The 23,111-nt window shown below is 49.0% G+C and overlaps 2 protein-coding genes across 2 annotated transcripts; one reads left to right on the top strand and one right to left on the bottom strand.

The window, feature by feature from the left end:
- Window positions 1–10,700: 10,700 nt before the first annotated feature.
- Window positions 10,701–14,121, top strand: FTH1 (ferritin heavy chain 1). Its single transcript, XM_059848467.1, has 4 exons — window positions 10,701–10,959; window positions 12,311–12,457; window positions 12,895–13,020; window positions 13,793–14,121. Exons 1-4 carry the CDS (start codon window positions 10,849–10,851, stop codon window positions 13,949–13,951), a joined length of 543 nt encoding a protein of 180 aa, XP_059704450.1. The 5' UTR covers window positions 10,701–10,848; the 3' UTR covers window positions 13,952–14,121.
- Window positions 14,122–14,336: 215 nt separating this feature from the next.
- On the bottom strand, window positions 14,337–21,896 carry BEST1 (bestrophin 1). The gene is made up of 9 exons (XM_059848468.1): window positions 21,745–21,896; window positions 21,490–21,584; window positions 20,759–20,992; window positions 20,022–20,176; window positions 19,246–19,323; window positions 17,659–17,811; window positions 17,138–17,218; window positions 16,399–16,550; window positions 14,337–16,118 (listed from the first exon to the last, which is right to left on the bottom strand). The coding sequence occupies exons 1-9, from the start codon at window positions 21,894–21,896 to the stop codon at window positions 14,939–14,941; spliced, it is 2,280 nt and encodes a 759-aa protein (XP_059704451.1). The 3' UTR covers window positions 14,337–14,938.
- Between the last annotated feature and the right edge of the window lie 1,215 nt (window positions 21,897–23,111).

Genomic DNA, 23,111 nt, shown 5'->3' with positions numbered 1-23,111 from the left:
TTTCTTAGCAGACTGAATCCAATTCAAATTCAAGTTTCAGGTAAAAAAGAAGTATGAGGGGAATTGCTTGGAAAATCTAAAGATATTTGGGTTTGAATGTTTAAAAACAATGCTCATGGCTTGCTTTCCATTAATTACTTAAAAATTAATCAGCCTCAGGAAAGTAAACACACCAAATATTTGTGAGAAATCTCAGAATCAGATGCAACATTTAATTTTAAACTTGGAAAACTAAAAGCTTTTTTACAGGAAAAATACCTGCTTTGTTTGCCAGCTCTGCCATACCCTCTATAGAGAAAGGAATAAAATTTTTATATATTTTATCATATTTTTATGGCCTGCTCTGTTGTCACCAAACATCTTTCATGCCTGTTCTCATCTTGCTTTCTTGACAATTTCACCACTTTCACATATTTTTCCATTTTCTCTTTTTGCACATAGACCATAAGCCCTGGTTTCCCCTCCCACAACATAACTGGATTTCTATTTCTGCTTAATTGTGTTACAAAATGCTTGTTGGTGGTTATGGGAATGTCCAGCCTGAAGAAGGTAAGGTTCCAGAGAGACCTTGGAGCCTTCCAGTGACAAAAAGGGCTCAGGGAGTGCTGGACAGGGACTTTGGACAGGGAGTGACAGGACAAGTGGGAATGGCTTCAAACGGACAGGAGGTGGGTTTAGGTGGAATATTCAGGGAAAACTCTTCCCTGTGTGGGTGGTGAGGCCCTGGAAAGGATTTCCATGGGAAGCTGTGGCTACCCCACCTCTGGCAGTATCCAAGGCCAGGCTGGATGGGACTTGGAGCAACCTTGGATAGTGGAAAGTGTCTCTGTCCAGGAATGTGATGGTTTTTAAAGTTGCGAAAAATGTGTATTTTATGACTGGCATTTTGCAAATAATAAAATGAGTATTATGTGTGTTGTCTTAGAAAGTTATGCTGTATTAATTTTCTTAAGTAGTGTGTTAAATATAGTTTTAGGTTATAACATAAAGTTAAAATAGAAATTATGTATTTGGGATATATATTAAAGAGAGGAATGAGGTACTTGCACCAGATAGCAGCCACAGCACACTGAAATCTTTCAGAGAAAAAGAATTTATTGCTCCCTTATCAGAAGAAACGAGCTTCTTCCCACCTTGCTGAGCTCTGAAGACGCCGTCAGGATTCAGAGGAAGAAGTTGACACTAACCAGAAAGAATCCTTTGTTTGAATGGAAGTTTTGCATCATGTGTGAGATATATAAATATGCAACAGGCTCTTGCTTTTACTGGTTAATCCTCTGTTAACGGGTGTCCTTTTTCGGGCTTATTTTTCCCAGTAAAAGGTACCCAGACCATCCGTAACTCTTTGTTTTTATTGTCTCGTATTGTCCTAAATACTAATTGTCCAAATTTTTTTTACTCTAATTGTGTAACTATTTTTATAACCATTTTATTACTATTAAACTTTTTAGAAAACAAGTGACTGGCGTTTTTCACAAGGTCCCTCCCAACCCAAAGCAGTCTGTGACTCTGTGATAATCAGGACTTTTATAAACACTGGAAATGGTGATTTCTCAGAGCAACCAAACGTTGTGGGTATGCCTGTTCCTCATAAAACTTAGGATGCAATTTGACTCTTCTGTTGCAGCATTTTATGTTTGGCACAGTTCCACTGGGATTATCTCAATGCGCGTTCCTGCTTACACAACCCCGGGCACGGCCCTCCCTCACTCCCCCGCCTGAGGGCCTTTGTAAGGGAACAGCTCCCCCACGGCCATGACACCCGCCCGGGCCTCCCGCTGGCGTCATTCCCACGCGACACCGATGCTGCACCCCGGCAGCGCTGCGGGATGGCAGAAAGCACCCTGCAGGTCCCCGAGTGTCCGTGAGGAGACAACAGAAGTGGAGCCGCCCCGCCGAACCGCGCAGAAGCCGCTGGGACTACAACTCCCGGCGTGCCCCGGGGCAGCGGCGCACGGAGGGCGCTGATTGGCCCGCGGGGGGGGGGCAGGGCAGCGCGGGCGCCCCGCCGTGGCGGTTCGGCCGGGCCGGGACCCCCGAGATAACCCGGGACAAACCGAAACAACTCGGCTGTGCCCCGCTCCCGTGCCACGGGCCTCGCCCGGGCTGCCAGAAGGGACCCCGTGCTGAATCTGGTGGCTGGGAACGAGGCCAGGTGCTGCGATCCTTCCCTTCCCTTCCCCTTCCCCTTCCCCTTCCCCTTCCCCTTCCCCTTCCCCTTCCCCTTCCCCTTCCCCTTCCCCTTCCCCTTCCCCTTCCCCTTCCCCTTCCCCTTCCCCTTCCCCTTCCCCTTCCCCTTCCCCTTCCCCTTCCCCTTCCCCTTCCCTTCCCTCCCCTCCCCTCCCCTCCCTTCCCCTGTTCTGATGTTCCCTTCCCAGAAAAGGCAGATGGCTCCAGATGCCTTTCCTTTCTCCCTCCATCCCTTTTCCAGCTCTCTGCCTGTCTCCTGACACCCTGGGCCCAGGATTTTCCCTCGTATCCCTATTTCTCTCGGTCGCTTCCCTCCCTTCTCCCTTTCCTTCCCCTTCCCCTCCCAGATCACGGTGAGCAGGAGGAGCTCTGGGACACAGCAGGGAGATTTCTCCCTTCTCAGGCAGCCTCTGGCAGGCAGGTGAGGTGGAAGTGTCGCTTGGAAGGGGGCTGGGAGATTCTTCAGTGACCAACTTCCAACAGTGCTCTGTTTGTTGACTGTAATCTTAGTGCTGGAACACGATGGCAATGTTAACAAAGTTCCTTTCTGTAAAGGACAGCATCCCTCACAGAGCAACTGAACTGAAATTACAGCTGATCAACCTTTCATTCATTCCCTGATTTATGGTATAACACAAGTTTTTTCAGGTAAAATAAAGATGCTTTTTAAATGAACGTGACATTCTTAGTTTGGTTCTTGCAGATACCAGGCAATGCATGTTGTCTGAAAATGGAATGTTACCTCATTCCCAAGGAGGAGGATGAATAAAAGTAATGTGATGGTTGGGAAGAGATCCCACCCACTCCCCAATTCCTCACCCTGGAGGTTTCGTTGCTTTTGGAGATGATGTTGCTCAATCCTCATCCTCCCACCTGACAGGAAAGCAGGAACTGCCTGAAACAGAGAGATCTGCCTGCTTTTGTGGAGGGTGATATGGGAAAAGGGGTAGAACTGTCTTCTCCCAATTACTTCTGGAAAAAGCCACTTCTGAAGGACCTGGAAGAAGAAAAGAAAGTTTCCAGCTGATGTAAAGTAAAGGTGGTGTCACTCTCTCTTCCTATTCCTCAGCCTCTCTGCCCTGGGGCTTCTCACGCTGATGTGGCTGTAAAAACACAGATTCTCAGTCCCCTTCCTCCTTGTTTTCCAATCTCTGCAATTCCCAGCTGTGTTCCCATCCTTGTCACTGTAGGACTGTAGGCCTGTGAAGTGGCTGTGTAACAGTTTAGGTTGAAATAACTGAATATTAATTAATAATTACTAATTATGAATATTATATATATTATATATAATATAATTATGAATAAATATTTCCTGAAATAAGTTCAGGAAATGCTCCTTTCTCTGGATTGAGCTGCTTTCTTGGCCTCTGGAATCCAGCAAGAAGGGATTGAACCCTTCCCAGCTGAGGAATTTTGTGGTGACAGCATTTTTCACCACAGCAAGGCTGGTGATTTGAAGGAGAAGGGCTTCCAGCAGAAAACTTTGGAAGTGGATGTGTTCTCCTGTCCAAGGCTGACAACCTCCCTGGTCCTCTTGAAATACTTCTATTATGGGGAGGCAAGTAGGGCCTGGTGACTCCAGAGTAGATCAGAGTAAACACAGGCAAGGAATAAAGTGGGAATTGCCTTTTCCAGGCAGAGTCCACTGCTAGTTAAACCTGCCTGAGGCAGGGATACAGGCAGGAACTCCAAAAAATGCCTGGTAGCTTTTTTTGTGTGGTCATGCTGAGCCTGCTGGTCTTGATTGAACAAAGTTCCCTGGATGAAGCAACAATGCTGCAATTCTGGCTTCTTTCTTCTTCTTAGTCAGAGACTGTTTTCCGTGGTGACCTCAGAGATATCCTTGTGGTTTTGTATCCCTCTGCTCCCTCCCAGGCTGGTGTCAGCCCATTGCTCAACCTGCACCTCCTGACTGGAGAAATGCTTTGTCAGAGAACTTTTCCTTCTGGGCCTGAGTGAACATCCTCCCTGCCCCTCGGAGATTTGGCATTTTGGGGAAATTCTTTGTGATTCCCTTTGCCCTCGAGTCACTGAGCTCCTCCCTGTGTCTCTAACTCTGGAGCTTTCAGGCCCATCCAGTGGCCAAAAGAAACTGGTCCAAAATGCTGTTTTCTGCTAAGTTCAGGGCCTGCAGAGACACTCTAAGGGGTCAGCAGGGTGGCTGGAGCCAGGGAAGAGAAACACACGAGGTGTGGGGGTGTTTGTGTGACGAATGGAGCCTTTTTGGCTGTGGGAGTGTTTCATCTTCTTCTCTCTGAGCCTGCTGTGGGTTGTGTCCCTTCTCAGAGACTTTTAGAAGGAGCCAAGAGCACCAAAGATCAGGCGAGAAAGGGCCTGGCCTGTGCTAAGGACGTGTGGAGCAGAAATCTTTTTTGTTTGTTTTTACTTGTCAGACTGGAAAGTTCCTGATTTGAGTTTCAGTCTTGGTCATCGCTGCCTATTTAGACAGGTTTGTGGCCACACATGACTGAGCAAGCAAGTGGGTGGAAGATTCCTCAGGCCAGGCAGAGCATTCCTCTGGCTCAGGGACTCTGAGGGCTTTGCCTGCACAGCTTTTATGGCAGCATCTTCCCAGCAATCTGACCACGAAGGCCAGGGTGCTCTGCCCAGGTTCAGGGTTCTGCCCAGCCCAGCAGTGTCTGAAAGAGCCCTGTGGGATTGAGGGGCTCCTGGGGCTGTCCTGACCCCTTATCTCCCTGTCCCACCGAGTGGGTGGCCTCTCTGTCCCTGCTTTATGGCCTGCTGATATCTGTGGGCACGGCCCAACATCTGCTGAGCTGAGCACCACAGCTTCAACACGGTCCTGAAGGCCAGCCCCATTTCAAGTGTCACAGCCATTTCTCACCCCAACAGAGATGATTTCCCCCTGGTTTATTTCTCTCTCTCTGTGCAATTTCCTTGTTTTTTCCCCTCAGTTGATTCAGTGTGCAGAGACAGCACTGCTGGATCTCTCCCCCACCTTGAGGAAGGAGCTGTGTCCAGGACAGCACTCCAGACTTCAGCGCTGCCTCACTGCTCCACAAGCAGCACCGCTGCTTTAGGCCCAACTTGAACCCCTTGAGCTGCTTTTCAGTATTTTTACTTTGATGCCAAGGGCCTGAACGTGGCTTAGGAGGAAGCTGCACCCAGGAGGAAAGGTGGATGTGGGTGTGGAACCTGTGGAGTTGTGGCTGCACCTCTGCATGAGCCATGGCAGTGTTTTCAGTGTCCCCTCCCAGCACAGCACAGCAGGAACCAGCTTTGCCCAGAGAAAACCCTCCCTGTGCCTCCCCTCTGCTGAGAACATCCCTCTACATGGATTGAATCCCTTCACTTCTTCTGAATGAGCCATGGAACGAGTTCCTGGAGAGACCTGCTCAGCAGTTTGGGGGTGCCCCCCACCCATCCTGCCCAACAGAGATCAGCCATGGGCCACTGCTTGTTTTTGTGGTGTTTTATCAGGCTGCTGCATGTCCTTTAACTGCCAGCTCCTTGTAAAAGCTTGTTCCTTCTCCTCATGCTTGAAAGCATTTGCTGCTGATCCTTTTTTGGGTGCTGAGTATAAAAGCAGCCTCCTCTGAGAGATTTAGTGTCTGCTCAAACTCAGTGCTGCACTAAATCCAAGGAACACCTTTGTGCATCCTCACAAAATTACCTGATGGCCTCAGGGGTGACAAACCTGTTTGTCTCTTTGATTCCCAAGTAAAACTTATTTTATAAAAAGAACATTTCACCCGTGTATCTAGAATCAAAGCTGCTTGGTGATCATGAGGGCTTCAACACTCACTAGTGTTTTCCAGGAAAATTCATGCTCAGAAGGAGGGGATTTTTGTGGTGTATTGAGAAATTTCCCCATATTTGTTGACTTTAGGTGGGTGGTCTATTTGCAATTTTTATACAGTATTTGAAGAAAAAGTTCAATAAAACAGAAACAGGGGACAGGAATGATCCCCATCCCTTTGTTTTTAACACTGTAAATCTGAGAGAGGGGGGGAAAAAAAGGTGGATGGCACCATGGGAGGATCATGACAGTAGAGCAAATGTTGTGGATGGTGGCCTGTGGTGGAATTTCAACATCAAACTTATTGTGGCTTATGCAGCTGGGCAAATCCGTGTTGTGAAAGCTCCTGTACGTGCACCTGGGCATAGGCTGCCTTTGGAATCAGGGATGGAGCTTTTCCCTCACAGATAGTGGAGTCAGTCTGGAAATTAGTTTAAAAAGGGCTGAGACATCCAAGTAAATTCACCAGATCCTGCTTCTGGCTGTGCTGACAGAATTGCTGTATTATTATTGTTGTTCTTCCTCACTCTCTTGGCTCTAAGTGTATTTTTACAAGGCTTGTAAAAGAAATAAAAATAAATGAAAGGTTGTTCTGGGCAAATTAGAGAATTGCAATCCCCTACAGCATTTTGTGTAGACTGTGTATAAAAATACTCCAAAGAGAAAAAAATCCTGTGTCACAACTTAGAAGTTTGTCTGTCTAAAGAGGGTTTTATATTCCTTGTCTATGAAATCTTGTAGTATAAAGCTACAGATTATTCTGTGTTTGGACATTTTTCCTGCATAAAAACAGCTTCATTTTCGGTCTCCAAAGCAAAATTTCCCGGCAGAACTTCAAACATCCTTTGTCTGTCTCCCTTTGGAGAGTGTTTCCAGGAGCCAGCAGCTCTGTGTACGCCAGCCATTGGCATTCTGTGCTGTAAGTACCCAGTGAAAACTTGTTGCCTAAATCCTGGGTTTCCCACTTGGAAAAATTCCGGCACCTAAAAGAAACAAACTGAAAAATTTTCACCGAGTGTTTTGCCCAAGCAGCAACAAGAAGGAGTTTTCAGTTAAACTCCCAGAGCAAGTGGAGCCCAGATGTTTTTAGTAAACAGCTTTCAAAACCCACAGTTGAGACCAGTGTCAAATTTCCAGACGCATGATCAACCTTGGAGCCAAGTTTAGAGTTGCTTTTGTGTTTACATAAAGCCTGGAAGCTGAATGACACTGGAGTTTGTGGATGGAGTGGAGGTTCTCCATAACAAATATTTGACTGGATGCAATTTCTCTTATTTACAGGACTTTGAGCTTTGGGGAAAATTTAAAAAAAAAAAAAAGTTACTGTATTTTTGTTACATTTGAGGCGTATTCAGCATTTTCTTGCTCACTGGAATTTGAACAGTTGTTGATTTTTAACTGGGATTTGTTATTATTCTGGCCATTAAACCAGCATGGCAAAATCAAGTGTTTTAAAGTAGAGGTGAACCATTTCCACAGGTGAGAAATGAAATTTATGCAATCCTGGGCAATCTGGCTCTCTGCTCACACCAAGGCAGCCCTCTCCCTGAAGGTCTAAGAGGATGCCTAAGCCACATGCCAAGGTTTTTGCTCAAGGACTGTATCAGCAAAAATCTGTCTCAGAATTTACTGTGGGCAAATACTGTCCAGTATTTGTTTAAGAGTCCTGTTTTCTGCCCCTTTGGAAAGGTCATGCACGAGAAGAGCACAGGTAGAGTCAGGATAAATGATATTAAAGTGGAGGTAGGAGGCATGGAAACTTTCCTTTTGGGTATATCTTGATCTCTGACCTAATAACCTTCTGTATCATGTGCAGACACTCACCAAAGAAGCTCTGATTATTTTTGCATGCTTAAAACCCAGCTTTACTAAATGTGCCTAAATGGGTGGATTTTGGGGTCTGTGCCATGTGTACAGTAGCTAAGCTGTAAACAAGAGAGCTTGCTCCATTGTTCCTGATGGGATGTCATCCAAGGGAAAACAGGGGTTGTCTTCAACAATTTGAAGCTCGTGTAGGCAGACAATACATTGTTTTTGCCTGTGGGCAGCATGAACATGCCTCTATTTCAGCCCAAGAAAGCAGCTGAGAGGGACATGAATTCAAACCGAGAGGATGGGGCAGCCCATCCGAGAGGGACATGAATTCAAACCGAGGCCCTGGGCAGCTGGGAATGCTGAGGGGTAAAAAAAGTACTAAAATAAGGGAAGAATTTCTTCCTAAGCAGTAAAGATTTTTTTTCCTAAAGAACTTTACAGGCATTCTTGGGAAGAAGCCTGCTAAAATCATCACCTTACTCAGGCTGAGCTTTCCATCAAGTAACTGTGGGGGTACCAGCTGTCGGTTTGTTTGGGTCTGGATTGAAGGCACTTGAGATAGTAATTAAGTGTTTATTATTTCTTATTAGTAAAACAGTTTCATTACTGTGAGTTCAGCAGCTTTTCATTAGAAGGCACAAAATGGCTAACAATTTTTTGTTACAAGGTCTTTTAAGACTAAACTATCCTATTAAGAACCGACACTTACATTATTTTCCCTTTTAACCCAATAACTGATCCCACAGAGCCCCCAATGTGGACTTTTCTGCCCAATTACAAAATGCCACCCAAACCAAGAAGAAGAAGGAAGAAGAAGCATGAAGAAGAAACCCAGGACAACACCCTGTGCCCTCCATCTTGCTTCCATCCACAACATACTAAAAATCTCAAAACCTCAATTTCTCACCAAGTGATATACCTACACTACTCTCTATAATCTATTTCACACTTTTGTGGATTCTAGTCTATCTTGAAGTCTAGGAAACTTTCTCCATTAATGAGGGTCAAAGTCAGTGCTCCCCTGGGGGTCAGGACACCCCAGTGCAGACAGAGAAATATTCCTGGTGTCCTTGGTTTCCACAAGTGACTTTCACATTTAGGAGGGAATTCTTCCCTGCAAAGATGGAGAGGCCCTGGTACAGATTTCCCAGAGAGGCTCTGGCTGCTCTGGATCCCTGGAAATGTCCAAGGCCAGGCTGGCCAGGGCTTGGAGCAACCTGGGACAGTGGAAGGGGTGGAACAAGATGATGTTTAAGGTCTCTTCCAACCTAAATCATTCAGGGATTTCATTATAAATGCATTTTCACAAAGAGCAGCACAAGATAAAAGGAGGCCTGAACCGAGCCATGAGGAAACAATATGCAGTAGAGTAGAAATTAAAACAGTAATTTGGGACAGGAAAGATCTGGGAATGGCTGAATCATGTATGAGAGCAGAGTGGTGAATTCTTCACCTTGGTTACCAAGACGTGACCCCCATGGCTGTGCAACCCTGTGTTTCCTCTCCTGACCATGTAAATCTGCTGTCATCAAACACAATGTGCATTGTGCAACTCCAGAAAGCAGAATTTGGGACTTCCCTAATGCTACTGACGTGTGATCACGAGTGGCACAGACTGTCCGAACTGCAGAGGAAATATTCCCGTTACAAACTTTGCAATTATGGAGTTTGTTTGATGTTCCTGTTGTGAAGACTCTCCACTGTGAACACAGAAATAAAGAAAAAAAAAATTTTGAAAGAGTCTGCCCAGCAGCTACTTCTTTTTTTTTTTCTTTTTTTTTACATAAGCATTTATATGGGAGGAGAACAGGAGATTTGAAATGTACCTGGCAGCCTGCCGAAGCATAGGTATGACCCACGTTATCTTATAGATCTTAATTACTTGTGATGGTTAACCGACAGGAGCAGCAGAAAACCCTGAAACAAAGGGAGGCCGAGGCTCCCTGTTCCCTCCAGGGCATTTGGAGTGTCTGGAAAATGCTCTGGTGCTGCCCTTTACCCACACACAGGCACTGGTGCAGTCACGGCGTGGGACATCCCACAATGCCAGGAAGGGTCAAAGACCAGATAAAAATGTGTAGAAAGAACTAGTGACAAGAAAACAATTATTTAATCTGAGTTTATGGTCTGTGTACATACAGGAAAAAATATTTAATCTGAGTTTGCAGACGCAGTACGTAGAGGAAAAATTATTTATTCTGAGTTTACAGGCTCAGTAAATTTTATTTCTGGTGGATTTCAGCAGGAACATTAGCTTGGGAAAAACCAGGGTTGAATGTTGGCTTAGGAAGATCCAAGATTGGGGCATTCAGTGCTATGGGATGATCTCAGTTTAAGCATTTTCTATTCCTTTGTAATCTGGTTAAAATTTAAGAAAGCAGATACTAAAATACTCCAGTGCTTACTGTAAATTAATGACTGAATGACTGAAGAATTTATTGAAAATAAATGATGGCACACATCGAGTGACTGGGATAGCACTAAAAGCAGCTGAAATACTCATCTCATTACCAATAGGTTCAGCTTTTGACATCTGGCCTTCAGTTTCTGGGTTTAACTTGGATTTTAGGAACTTTTTCTTCTCACAGAGAGGGGGCTCAGGCATTGGCACCAACCGCCCGGGGCAGCGGCGGAGCCCCGGTGTCCGGAGCGATGTGGGATGTGGGACACGGCTTGGCAGCAGGTTCGGCAGCGTGCTCGAGGGGAAATGGCCGAACTCAGTGATTTTTAGGGGGGTTTCCCAACGCGGGCCATTCCGGGATGGACGGCGCGCGCGCGGCGGGAAACGGCGGAGCGCGGGGGGAGGCCCCGCCCCGCTGTGGGCGTGGCCAGGGCGGGTGCTGAGTCACGCCGGGCCAGCAGAAGGGCGCCGGGACGCCCCGCGCCTTCGTGGGGGCGTGGCCTAGCGCTCAGTGGTATAAAAGGCGCGCCGGCGGGCGGGCTGCCCTCACAGCGCGTCGGCGGCGGAGCGAAGCGGGTTCCTGCGTCAACAGTGCTTGGACGGAACCGGCCGCGCTCGGGCCCGCCGCCACCCCCCTAACACCACCGTCTACACAGTCACCGCAGCACCCACCGGAGCAGCCATGGCAGCGCCCCCCTCTCAGGTGCGCCAGAACTACCACCAGGACTGCGAGGCCGCCGTCAACCGCCAGATCAACCTGGAGCTCTACGCGTCCTACGTGTACCTCAGCATGGTGAGGGCGCGGGCGCGGCGGGCTGAGGGAAGGGTCCTACGAGGGATAAAGGGGCTGCACGAGGGCTGTGCTTGGCGGGGGGTCCCTGGGTGCCGGGCGGTGCCTGCGCGCCCAGCTCCTCCTCCTCCTTTTTCTCCAACTCCTCCTCCCCCCCGCTGCGTTCAGACCCGTCTGGGCCGTCCCCTGGGTGTAGGTGAGGCCCTTTTATCTCGCCTGCTCCGCGGCCCCGCTGTCGTTGCCCTTGGCGGCTCCGTTATCAGCCGCGCTCAGCGCCTCTGCCCTTGGGGCCGGGCTGAGTAGCGGGAGGTGCCTAAGGAGGCTCCTGGCACCTTTCCCGGAGGCGTGCTCGCCTCCCGGGTTCGGGTTTTCCTCCAGGAATCGGTGAGAATCCATGGTTTCCTCGGGCCTAGTGTTTACATGTCTCCTTTGGCCTGAGGCGCCCATTATAGCTGTTCCCTGATCTCTGTGCAGCAATCCCGGTGCTTTGGTCGTGCTGGGACATTGAGACTTCCTAGGGACACTGTGCCGTGTTGTGTATTTTGTAGCTTTTTTTCTGTGTTGATTTGGTTCTGAGCCCTGTTCTGAGCTTCTCTTCGTGGGTGATAGTGGTACACAAGCCCAAGTGCTTTGCCTTGAACCTCCAGGCCACTGGTCTAAGAGCAGAGTTCTGTAGTAGATTAGTAAATAATTGGCAGTTCTACAGAACTTTCCATTGAATCCTGGTAATGGCTCTGACCAAGGAATAAACAAGGTGTGTCACGGCTTTTAACTGCTGTTACAGGGCTTGTTTTTTTTTTACTTTCAGAAAGTAGCTTAATTCATATTTTAGTTGCTGTTAAATTCATATTGTAGTTCAATTTATCTCTTCTATTTTAAATGTCACTTTTTTCCCCTGCAATAAAAGAAGAAAGTGTATTCCTAGTCTAATCCCTGGAAAGCCTAGTGAAGCAAGAGAGCTTTTTTGCAAGAATACCTTAAAGTTCTTGGCTCACCCTTACCTGATGTTGCAAGTCATGACCCTGACCTGCAGTGTGGTCATTGTAAACAAGCTCAGGCAAACAAAGGGAAGATTTATTCTTGGAAAAGGCCTTTCAAGGCTGCAGTTTAATGGTGCTCAGAACAGATATCTGTGGGTTTCAGGTTTTTTTGGTTTTGTGTTTTTAGAACTGAGCCAAGGACACAAGCACCATTTATTTGTGTCCTTGGTAGGGGTACAGGTTAAAATTTAATCTTAGCTGGAAAAATTGAGTGATACTAAGGAAAGGCAGTGTGGAACAATTCTTTCTGGCCTGGGCTTGGACTGCAGCCATCCTGAAGCAGAGGTTTAGAGCCTGTGAACTTTATTTTTCAGTCCTACTATTTTGACCGGGATGATGTGGCCCTGAAAAACTTTGCCAAGTACTTCCTGCATCAGTCCCACGAGGAGCGGGAGCATGCTGAGAAGCTGATGAAGCTGCAGAACCAGAGGGGCGGGCGCATCTTCCTGCAGGACATCAAGGTGAGCTGGGGGCTGCCCCCAGCTGCAAGGGGATGAATTTTCCTCTAGGTCCTCCTCAGAAGGAGCAGCAGCTGACACTGGAGAGGCACAGTAATTTGAGATGTGGAGCAATTTGATTATTTGCGACTGACTAATATAAAAGTACTTCTTGTGTAAGGAGAGGGTGCTGAGGCACAGGTTGTTTGCTGTGGGGTGAGGGCAGAGCCAGAAGGTTTGTCACCATCATTCAACTTAACACAAGGCAGATGTGCTTTGTGCACTGTTTTGAGAAGTGGGAACTTAATGGTTTGCTCAGTTCTTTCCTGAGGGTGCAGTTCAAACTTTTGACTTTGCATAAATGCCTAAACTTGGTCTAAACAGAGCGTGAACTAAAGGTTCTCCACCCTGCTGGTCTGTGGATTCTTACAGAAAATGCGTGCTGTGCTTTCCCTTTTCAGAAGCCAGACCGTGATGACTGGGAGAATGGCCTGACTGCCATGGAGTGTGCCCTGCACCTGGAGAAAAACGTGAACCAATCACTGCTGGAGCTGCACAAATTGGCCACCGAAAAGAACGACCCCCACGTAAGTGCATGCTGAGGACCACTGTGGCTATCCAAGGATGTGCTTTCTAATTGTGTGGCTTTGGGGCTGAGCTGTGTGTCCCTGGTGGTGTTAAAGGTGAAAAAAGGTGTGAATCAGGGGTGCAGCCCTTCCAAAGTCCTTTGGTGATGTTATTGCTGTCCTTCCAGCAGCATTTTTAAAGTGGCAGGGACTTGTTTTATTCTCTCTGTAGTGTCTGTGAACAGTCTCTATGGAGACCATTTCTGAGGGGGTTGAGTTCCATCTTTTTAAGGCTTTTTGTCACTAGGGTTTTCTTGCCACAAAATTCCAGAGTTGCTTTGGAATATTAAAAGCCCTGGTGTTTGAGAACAGTGTCTGAAAACACGGAATTCTTCTCAGATGGGAATTTTTTGCAAGGCTGGATTGAGGTTGCTTAATAGCAGGAGGAGATTAATACATGTGAGAATCCAAGCAGTCTTGGGAGTGTCCTGCCTAAGTTAAAGGGACTGTTTGAAACAAAACCAGTGGTGTAGATCCTCACTGCAGTGGGGGTGTCTCAGATCTGTTCAGGAGCTTGGCTAATGCTTCCTGCCATGAGGAAGAGGAGAGGCTTCCTGAGCTGCCTGGCTCTGCAGGGTTCTGGAGCAAGTGAGCCTACCTAAGCCTGGCTCGCTTTGATCTTGTTCTGCAACAAAACTAGAGGCTGCTTCCTCTCAGCTTGAAAATTCTGCATCCTCTCCTTAGCCTCAGTAGGGTTTCAGGCCTGAGTTTAAACCTCTGGTCTCCCTTTCAGTTGTGTGACTTCATTGAGACCCATTACCTGGATGAGCAGGTGAAAGCCATCAAGGAGCTGGGTGACCACGTGACCAACCTGCGGAAGATGGGGGCCCCCAAATACGGCATGGCAGAGTATCTCTTCGACAAGCACACCCTCGGGGAGTGTCACAGCTGAAGCCTTTTCAAGAGCCATGCTGTGAGTTTCAGTGGGACTCCTACTTACTGTCCAGCCATGCATGCAGCTTCAGCTACCTAGCTAAACAGTTCCATACTCTGTACCAAATATCCCCTGTTCTGTTTGTGTTTTATGTACTGCCCTTCAGCCAATAAAGTGACTTGGTTCCAGCTGGCTTTTCCTGTTTGTTTGGAGTGAGAGTAGGCAGCTGTAGGGAAGGCAGTGGGAGGTAAATTTGTGTGTGACAGGGGGGATTTGCAGCTGCTGCTGAAGGCAGAAGTAGGAAAATCTCTGTGGTTTCTTTTAATTCCTTGCAGGGAACTAAAATGAGGAAACAAAACCGTGGTCCTGGGCTTGAGCCTTGCTTTTTATTTTCTGAGAGTGGGCGGTAAAAATCAGCTGAGTGATGTCTGCTGCCATACAGCTTTCTCTGAGCACTGTCAAATTCCTGGTGGGAGATGTGGAACTTCAGAAGGAAGCAATGTGCTGGGCAGATGCTGCAGCTGCCTGTGCTGGCAAGTGCCTACCTCACCTTATCCCAGTACTGGAAAGCACCAGCCAGCCACAACTGGAAGAAGCACTGTGGGTCTGCATCAGAAGTGATGGGACTTTTATTCAGGCCCTTACTTTCCCTGGACTGTCTTGTTAGGAGTGCAAGTCCTGCCTGAGAAAGGACTCAAGTTCTCATTCTTGCTGTGGGGAGGAGAGAAGTATGCACATTACCTGTGCTCCTGTTCTGGGGAAGGCCTGGCTGGTCAGACTGGTATCTGCAATATTTAACAGTCAAAATCTTGTTCTTTTGCTGCAGGTTGGGTTTTTTGGTGCTTTTGCTCTTGTTGCAATACAAGTTGTGCTTGCTGCTGTAGCTGAGGCCAGGAGCAGTGTGTCCTTAGTGCTATTTTCAGCCCAGGCTGAGCTCCAGCTGCATGTCCAGCACCTCTGTTTGGGTGAGTGCCAGGATAAGCCAGGTATTCCATGGATTCCCCTTTAGCTGTACTGGTCCATCTGTTCCTCCCCTGGGCTTTCACTGGCTTCCAGGATCACCTCCATTAGCCCCAAATAGTCTCCCTCTGCTAGGGAGATTCCAGAGTCATTGGGGGATGGACTCTCTGCTCTCCTGGGCTCTTTGGGAGCTGGAGGGTTGGTGTTTCCATTCCCAGTGTCTCTCATGTTCCTGGAAACCTCTGGGTGTGGGTCTGGAGCACTGGCTGCATCTTCCAAACTCAGGCTGCGAGTGTCAGGGCCCAGGCTGCCCTTGTGGGACCTTTCCAGCGCTGGAGAGGTGACGGGAGTGAAGGAGAAGCAGAGGGAGGCGCTGCCTGCGGGGGTTTTGTTGCTGGGGGTGTGAAAGGCACTGGAATGCTCTGAATTGGGAGTGGCTGAGGCCGTGCTCTCCAGGTTTAGCCAGGGTGGGCGTGATGCTTTGGAGTTCTTCAGGCTTTTGAAGCTGCTATGCTTCTCATGCTCAGAGGGCTCTGGCAGGAAGGGGAATTTGGGGCTGTTGGATGCTGTGGACTGCACTCCTGGACTTCCTGTGGTGGCAGCTTCCCTGGAACTGCTCTTTCCTTCTTCGGCTGTCACAGCCACAGAGTCAGGACCTTTACTCCGCTCTGTTGGCCAAACAAAGGTTTCCTTTGCTGCGGAGCCCAGGGAGCTCTGACTCTTGTCCACATCACTGGCCCTGGAAGGGGAAGCGTTGACAATGACATCCCGAAGGGAAGTGGAGCACGCAGCGATGCTGGAGAGTGCTGGTGGCTTCTTGCGCCCTTGGCGCCGGGAAGGGAAAATCATGGGGATGGAGCTGATGGGTGTCTGTGGAGCGCTGTAGAACCCAGGCCTCTCGTAAAAGGGGGTGGACATGAAAGCATCAAACTCCCGTAGTTTTCCCTCTTCGCTGTCCCACTGCTCCTGGGAGTCTCCCCTTGGCTGATTGATGCCACAAGGGCTTCCAGCCTTTCCCATGTCCTGGTAGGTGTAATGGGAGAAGGGCGATGTGGGATCTCCTCGCCGGCGCAGCAGGTTCATCCGGGAAGAGGACCTGGAGAAGTTCGGGGACTGGACACCCAGGAGGCGGCCCAGGTGTCCCAGCAAGGGAGTTGAGTGGTTGGCCTCCTCATTCTCTTTAATCTGCTCCAGGGGCTGGAACTCCATCTCCTCCTTTTGCATGCTGGGAAAGGCAAAGTGGACAGTTACACAGACACGGGGGGGGGGGGGGGGGGGCAGGCAATCTCCTCGAGAGGCTGCTGCCAGTGGCAAGCCTCTCCCTGTATTGCCATTAGCCCCCCAAAATAGGGATGCTCATCATACAGGTGAGTGAGGAGAAGAGGTTAGATTTGTCCTTTTCCATGAAGAATGTTGGCTGTTGTGGATGAGCCTAAAGCTCCTCAGGTGTAATGTCCTATGTAAGACCTGATCCAGGTGTTGCGACACTTTGTCCCTGCACTCACCTGATGTCAAAAGTGGAGCCCAGGAATGACGGGCGCTTGTACTCAGCGGTGGCCGCAGTGTAGGGTGGCTGGGGATCGGGCTCGTTCCAGTACAGGTCCTTCTCCAGAATGGGTAAATCCTGGTGCATCTCATCCACTGCCATGAGGGAGACCTACAGGGGACATCAGGAATGTCACATGGGGGGAGAGGAGCATTTTGTGTGCCTGTTATCGAGGGACAAAGGAACACAGAGCTGGAGGAAGTGGTGCAGCACGGAAACCAGGCAAGTGGCTGGGGTTGCTGTGGTTTCCTGTCATTTGGGCTGTTTCTCACACTGAGATTTGATTAATTGGAAGGAAAATGGTGCTGAAGGAGATGGGAAAGCAATAGACTCACTAGGACAGAAGGGTGGGAGGAGTGGAGTTATTGCACGGCAGAAAGCAGAGGAGGTAGTTTTAGATGGACACAGGGTAAGAAAGCAAGGGGGGGCAGGAATGATGTGTCATTCAAAGGCAGCTGAGGCCTGAAACAAGCAGCCTTGAGCTATCCCATGTGCCAGAGCATGGACTGAAGCTGCAGGCAGCCCCTGTTTACAAAGACATGCCAGAAGCCCCAAATTCCCTGCTGTGGATTGGGAGGATCTCTCCCATTGCAGGCAGGGAGGTAGAGGCAGAGGTGTTTCAGGAGAACTTGGTCACTGTCCTGCCTTGGTGTTCCTCTTCAGGTGAGGCTCAAATGGCAAATCTTCCTCCCCTTTACCTGCAGGTTCCTGTCAATGAGCCAGTTAGCTTCAAAGTCATCATCGTCCTCCCCAAAAGGGTTGATGAGCTGCTCAGCCACCTGTATGTGGAGAGCACACAGCAAAAGGTCACCTTTGTCATCCCTGACCCTTTCCCTGCAGGGAGAAGTCAGGTGTGATATCCTTTGAATTCCAAGCCATGTTTTTCTTCCCAAAAGGGGGTGGGTTAAAAGTGGAAGCATCCCAGGGGTTGGAAGACATTAGAATTTGTAATAACTCCCCCCTGTTCACACAACCCTCCTGCAACTTTAGGATCTCTTTTTTTCCCCTCTAGTAAGGACCAAAGCCTAGGAAAAGTGCAGCTGGTGTCCAGAATGAGACAGTTGGAAAATGAGAAAGTCCTGGCACTTCCTCAGCCCCTCTTGGCTTCCTGTTATTGCCCATAGATCAAAGAACACAGCAGGGTTCCTGGTGAGCTCACACTGGGAAAAACCCTTGGCTGGGTCAGATTCCAGCTCCAGCCGTGTTTTCTGGGACTTACCTTTAACCAGCCAGCATAGAAGAAGAATTGCAAAAACGTAAATACGGGCACAAAGAGATCCAGCTCATGGCCAGGATATGCTTTCTCTGGATCCAGGAATTGCCTCCCGATCAGACAGGCCAGGAAGAAGCTGTAAACAGCCACGGTCACCACCTGGGAAGGATGCCAAGGGACACACCAGGGCAGCATGAGTTCCCAGCATCTCCCTTCAGTTTCACCCCACACAGCTCCAAAGCCAAGCTCTGTAGCCTCTGAGAAGCCTTGGATTCAGTTCTGACAGGCTTTTTGCAGGAGAATGCCTTTCCCTACGGAAAGCTACAGATATTCCCTTTTCCCTGCAGCTTTTCCCTACACTGTGTGCTGTCCCTGGAATGAAATCTGTGAGGTTGTCACAGGCCAGTGGCAGCAAGCAAGCACATGACATCCTGAGTGGGCTGGGAGCTGTCTCAGGTCTCAGTCCATGCTGGCAGGCTGCTTCCAAGTCCAGGAAGGGAACCCTGGCATTGCTATTTGCTCCTTCCTTCCTTTTCAAGCTGAGCTTTTATTAATATTTGCCTGCCTAGATTTCAGGCTATGCTGAGCTTTGTGCTTTTCCCTGTCACCACAGGACTGGAAAGTTCCTCTTTTCAAGTTAAAAGTAAGCAAGACTCTCACGTGGTCCCTTGATATAAACAAGGGGGTTCAAAATAGGAATACACTTTACATGTTCCCCATTAACCTCTGGCACTGCCAGAGCAGCAGCAACACTCCTGTTTCATGGTGAAGGGCATCCCTGTTATCTGAGCAGCTGGATTGTAAGAGACAAAGGAGCAAGGTGGTGCCAAAGTGTCTGCCTGGGCTGATAAACAGCTGAGTACATGCCTGGCACAACCTTCCGGGGATCTTGCTCAGGATGTGATCCCTGCAGGGTGGTGCAGGACTGTGTCTGTGTGTTCCTGTGCTTTCCATGGATCTATGGGGATTTGTTACCCCTGGACAGAGGTTATTTCTGGAGAGGTGGATGTATCTGAGTTGGGCAAAGGAGGCTGGGCTGGGTGTGTGCTGAGGTACCAATGGAAGAGTGATGATGTGTGCAGGTGGGGGTGAGAGTTTCAAGAGTAACCTGCATCTTTCATGGGTGGGTCAGGTATGAAGCACTTCTACAAAGGTAGGCTGAGAGAGCTGGCCTATCAGCCAGGAGATGAGGTTTTGGGGAGGCTGTGGCCTTCCAGTACCTTTAAAGGAACTTATGGAAAGGAAGGTGAGGGACTTTTTATATAGGCAGATAGTGCCTGTATAAAAAGTGACAGCACACAGAACAATGGTTTTAAACTGATAGAGGGCAGGTTTAGATTAGATACAAGGAAGAAATTCTTTACTAGGAAGGGGTGAGTCCCTGGCATAGGTTTTCCAGAGAAGCTGTGGCTGCCCCAGTCCTGGAAGCACCCAAGGCCGGGTTGGACAGGGCTTGGAGCAACCTGGGATAGTGGAAGGTGTCCCTGGATGAGCTTTATGGTCCCTTCCAACCCAAACAATTCCAGGTGTGGGTGTAAGTGGGGATGTGCATGGGCAGTGGTGAAGCAATGGGTGTGGAGAGTCCCTTCTCACCTGGGTGTAGACCAGGGGGATGCTGATCCAGTCGTATCCATAGAGTTTCCCACACTGACTGCGCAAGGTGTTCAGCTCCTGCAGCAGGAAAAAGGGGATGTCAGGATAACTTCCCATCTCCTTGCAGAGCCTCTCAAGCACCACTGTCCTCCACTGTTCCAGCCCTTTCCCTTCTGCTTATACCTTCTCTGGAAGGGGGGCTCAGTCTCAGCCTTGGAGGAATTCCCTGCTGCCTGGCTGTCTCCCCCTGAGCCCAAGATCCCTTGTTAGCTCACTTCACAGCAGAGTTTCTCCTCCCAAAATGAGCAGCCAACAGGTGAGGCCAAGAACGCCCTCAGGAGTATCCATTTCTCTCTCCTGTCTATAGATAAATATCCCACAGGGAGATTTCTCTCTCTCGGGGGAGATGAATCCTGCTCCAGGCAACAGAAACCACGTGACTTTCTCTGCACATGAATACCAAGAAGGATGAGCTGCTCCAGAGCCTTTTTCTGTGCAGTTGGGCAGGGACTGTTGCCAGGTCTTGCCTGCGGAGCATGGCCTGTTGCCCAAAACTATCTAAGAGTTTTTAACAGCAATGTTTTCCACAGGACCTCAGTTGTTGAGGATGTTTTTGACCTCCCCTAGACTAGATATATTCTTCCTCGTGGCTTTCCATCTGGACCCTAGGATCCTCCATTGGCATTGGCTGTTCTGGAATGTGTCAAGGACCTGCTTCACAGGTGCCTCCCGTTCCCCAGGATCTCAAAGCCCTGCCTGTCCCCTCTGTCACTCACATTCAGGATGCCTTGGAGCAGCACACTGTCCCGGATCCTCCCATCATTCCTCGCCTTCACAGCCAGGTTGGAGAACCACACGCACGGGATCCAAAACTTGTTGTGGGGGGAATTCAAGCTCTCAAACTTCTTGTGCTCTTCTGGTGTCATGAGGCCTGGATGGGAGAGAGCCACTGGGAGAGGGATGGACATAGAGGGCAGAAGGAACTGATCTGGTCTGGAATGAAAACATCTGAATCTCAGGTGGATGCCTTGGCTCTCCCTAAAAATCCCGGTAAAGACTCAGAATTTGGGGAGACATGCAGAAGGACGAGTCTCCTTGGTAAAACTTTGAGTCATGGAGGTGGGATAATGGGATTTCACTTTGGATGTCTGCAGCACATCAGATAAGAACCATCAGGGAGATAAAGCACTGCTGAGGGTGCAGCTGCCTGGTGTCCATAGATATTTGTTGAGAATGGGATAATTTGTGTCCCTGAAGTGCCCTTTCTTTTTAGGAAGCTAACAATATCACATCTCTGTGGATTGCTGAGGGAACCCAGACAATGTGGGCAGACTGGGAACTCTGCTGCACCTTGAGGAGCATTTCCCAAAAAGATGGCGTGTGCCCAGCAGTTAAGCTTGGAGACTTGGGGCTTGAATTCCCATCTGCCCTGAGGGATCAGCACCACCCCATTTATAAAGAACCTTTCCCAGGGCCCCCTGCCTCTAGAGGAGCAGCAAGGAGCAGTGCTGACCTGCCCTCACGACGTGCTCCATGCTGGGGAAGCGCTTGTAGACAGCGGTGCTGACGGAGCGCAGGATCAGCACGCTGACCAGGTTGCTGTAGCGCATCAGGGTGCGGCGCAGGAGCCTCCCGTACTCATCCTCCCCATCCACATTGCAGGACACCAGGTTCATGATCCGGTCTGGCCATGGGATGCTCTCGTACTGGGCCCACCAGCGGGACACCACCAGGGCCACATAGAAACCTAGAGGGGAGCTGAGAGAGTCAGGTGTCTGAAAAGAGCTTCTTCCTCCCACTCTGTCTGATCTCTTCTGCTCACACAGGGATGGGTGCAGCAATGTCTGGAGGGGAATTCAGTCCTCCATTTAGGAGGCTGGATTTCATACTTCCCTTCCAACCTAAACCGTTCTGATTCTATGAAGCAACCTTAAAGATGATCTCATTCCAAACTCCTGCTCTGGACAGGGACATCTTCCACTAGGCTAGGTTGCTCAGAGCTCCACCCAGTTTAGCCTTGAAAACTTCCAGGGGTGAGGCAGCCACAGATTCCCGGGGCATATCTAGTGCCACTTGGAGCTTGTCCTCCTGTGCTGGGTGACACAGCTGTGGGATGTTCCTCCCACTTGAGGAGTTTTACAGAGGTGGAGGGAGAGACCTGCTCTGCCAGCAGAGCTCTGCTGAACCAAGGAGAAGAAATGCTGTCCCATTCCTCTCCCTGCTGGATTCCAGACAGCTCCTTACCCAGCACGAAGGACACGGGGATTAGCTCGGCGTAGCTGTTGCAGTACAGTGCCAGCTTCTCGAACATCAGCCTTTGGCTCTCACTCAGGATCAGCCTAAAAGGGACAAACAGAAGCAGTTCTCCCTCTCCTTTCTCCCCTCCCCTTCCCTCCTGTGAACAGTCTGGCAAGTGCCTGCCCAGCAGGATCCCTGCCCCTGTCCTGTGTTTCTCCTGTGTCCTGCCCCAGGCCAGGCTGTGGGTGTGAAGTTGCTCACCTGTAGACAAGGCTGATGGTGAAGTAGAGAGAGATGAAGATCAGGAACTCAGAGTAGAGCAGTTTGTAGATGCTGCCCTTCCATTGGAGCAGGAGCTGGGAGAAGGTGCCCAGGCGGGCATCAGCCACGCGGTTGGTGTAGGTCACTGTCATCACAGCTCCTGTGCAGGCACATGACAAGCAGGGCTTGGAGCTTGATCAGGAGGAGACACAGGGACATCCCAAGTGTTCCACTGAGCAAGATGGAAAGGAAGGAGAAAACAGAATGAGCTGAGATCAAAAGCTGGGTAAGATGTAGGCAGCAACACAGAAAACCAGGATGAAAATTGACAGTAGGAAATTAATTTGATGGGTTTGCCATCTTTTCTCTGTCCTTGAGCTGGTTATAGTGACCAAGGATGCATTTTCTGGTGGATCTCTTTGATTTTAGTGTTTGATTTTTGTCAGCATTCAAGTGGGGCTGGTTGACTGAAGAGGACAAAGCCCCTTCCACAGAACACTTGTGGTAAGATTAATCTCAGGGTCACAAACTGCAAAGTTTATGCTTAGCCCAGTAATTTTCTTAATATAGTTTTTGTTCCAAATAGGTTTCTGTAAACCTACTTGCTGGGAACCATCTTCCTGAAATACTGCTGGGAAAAAAACCCCAACCCAGAGGAAAGGAAAAACCCCAGAAAGATTTCTTGGGACTGATCCAGATGAAGGCATCCTAGCAAGGATAGCTATCTGCCCTCCACTGGTCCTAGTCATGTAGGCAGAGCAGCCTTCCCTGTTGGAGATCTGTGGGATGGAGTTTGGCCAAGCTCTCAGGGCCCAAATTCCAGCAGCTCTACCTCCCCTCTCCTTCAACCATATGTTGCACAATAAATCACTGTGGCTGAAAAATAGGCATTCAGGCTCCTGAAATCCTCCCCAGACATGCAGCATCCCCATTTCACTTCTTGTCTAACTTGCATAAATAATTCTTTATAATCAATTAATAATCAGACTCATAGTTGCATAAACCTGAATTTATTTTAAAAACACCCCAACAACAAGACACCAGTGTTAGCTATGCCAGGCAGATTGGTGAATGATTTCTTGGGTTAGAAATAATTATCCAGCGTGAACTACTGGTATTTCTGAATCCTAACATGTCACCAGGCATTGCTATTTAACAGAGCTAATAATGTTAATGATTATGGGGCCTTGGGCTCTTCCCTGAATGATGGTGATGAAGAAGCACTTCAAGGGACAGGTCACACCCTGAAGCAGCTGAAGGCAGGTAAGTTTGGGGCCACATTCCTCATTTGTTTCTCATTTAAGTATCCCAGTGAAAGATTTACATTTAGGTGAGGACAACTCAGGTCCCAGTGAGCTGCTGCTGTG

The sequence above is a fragment of the Haemorhous mexicanus genome, chromosome 6 (assembly GCF_027477595.1).
Source record: "Haemorhous mexicanus isolate bHaeMex1 chromosome 6, bHaeMex1.pri, whole genome shotgun sequence".
NCBI classification, from domain to species: domain Eukaryota; kingdom Metazoa; phylum Chordata; class Aves; order Passeriformes; family Fringillidae; genus Haemorhous; species Haemorhous mexicanus.
This window is presented reverse-complemented; position numbering and strand designations above follow the sequence as displayed.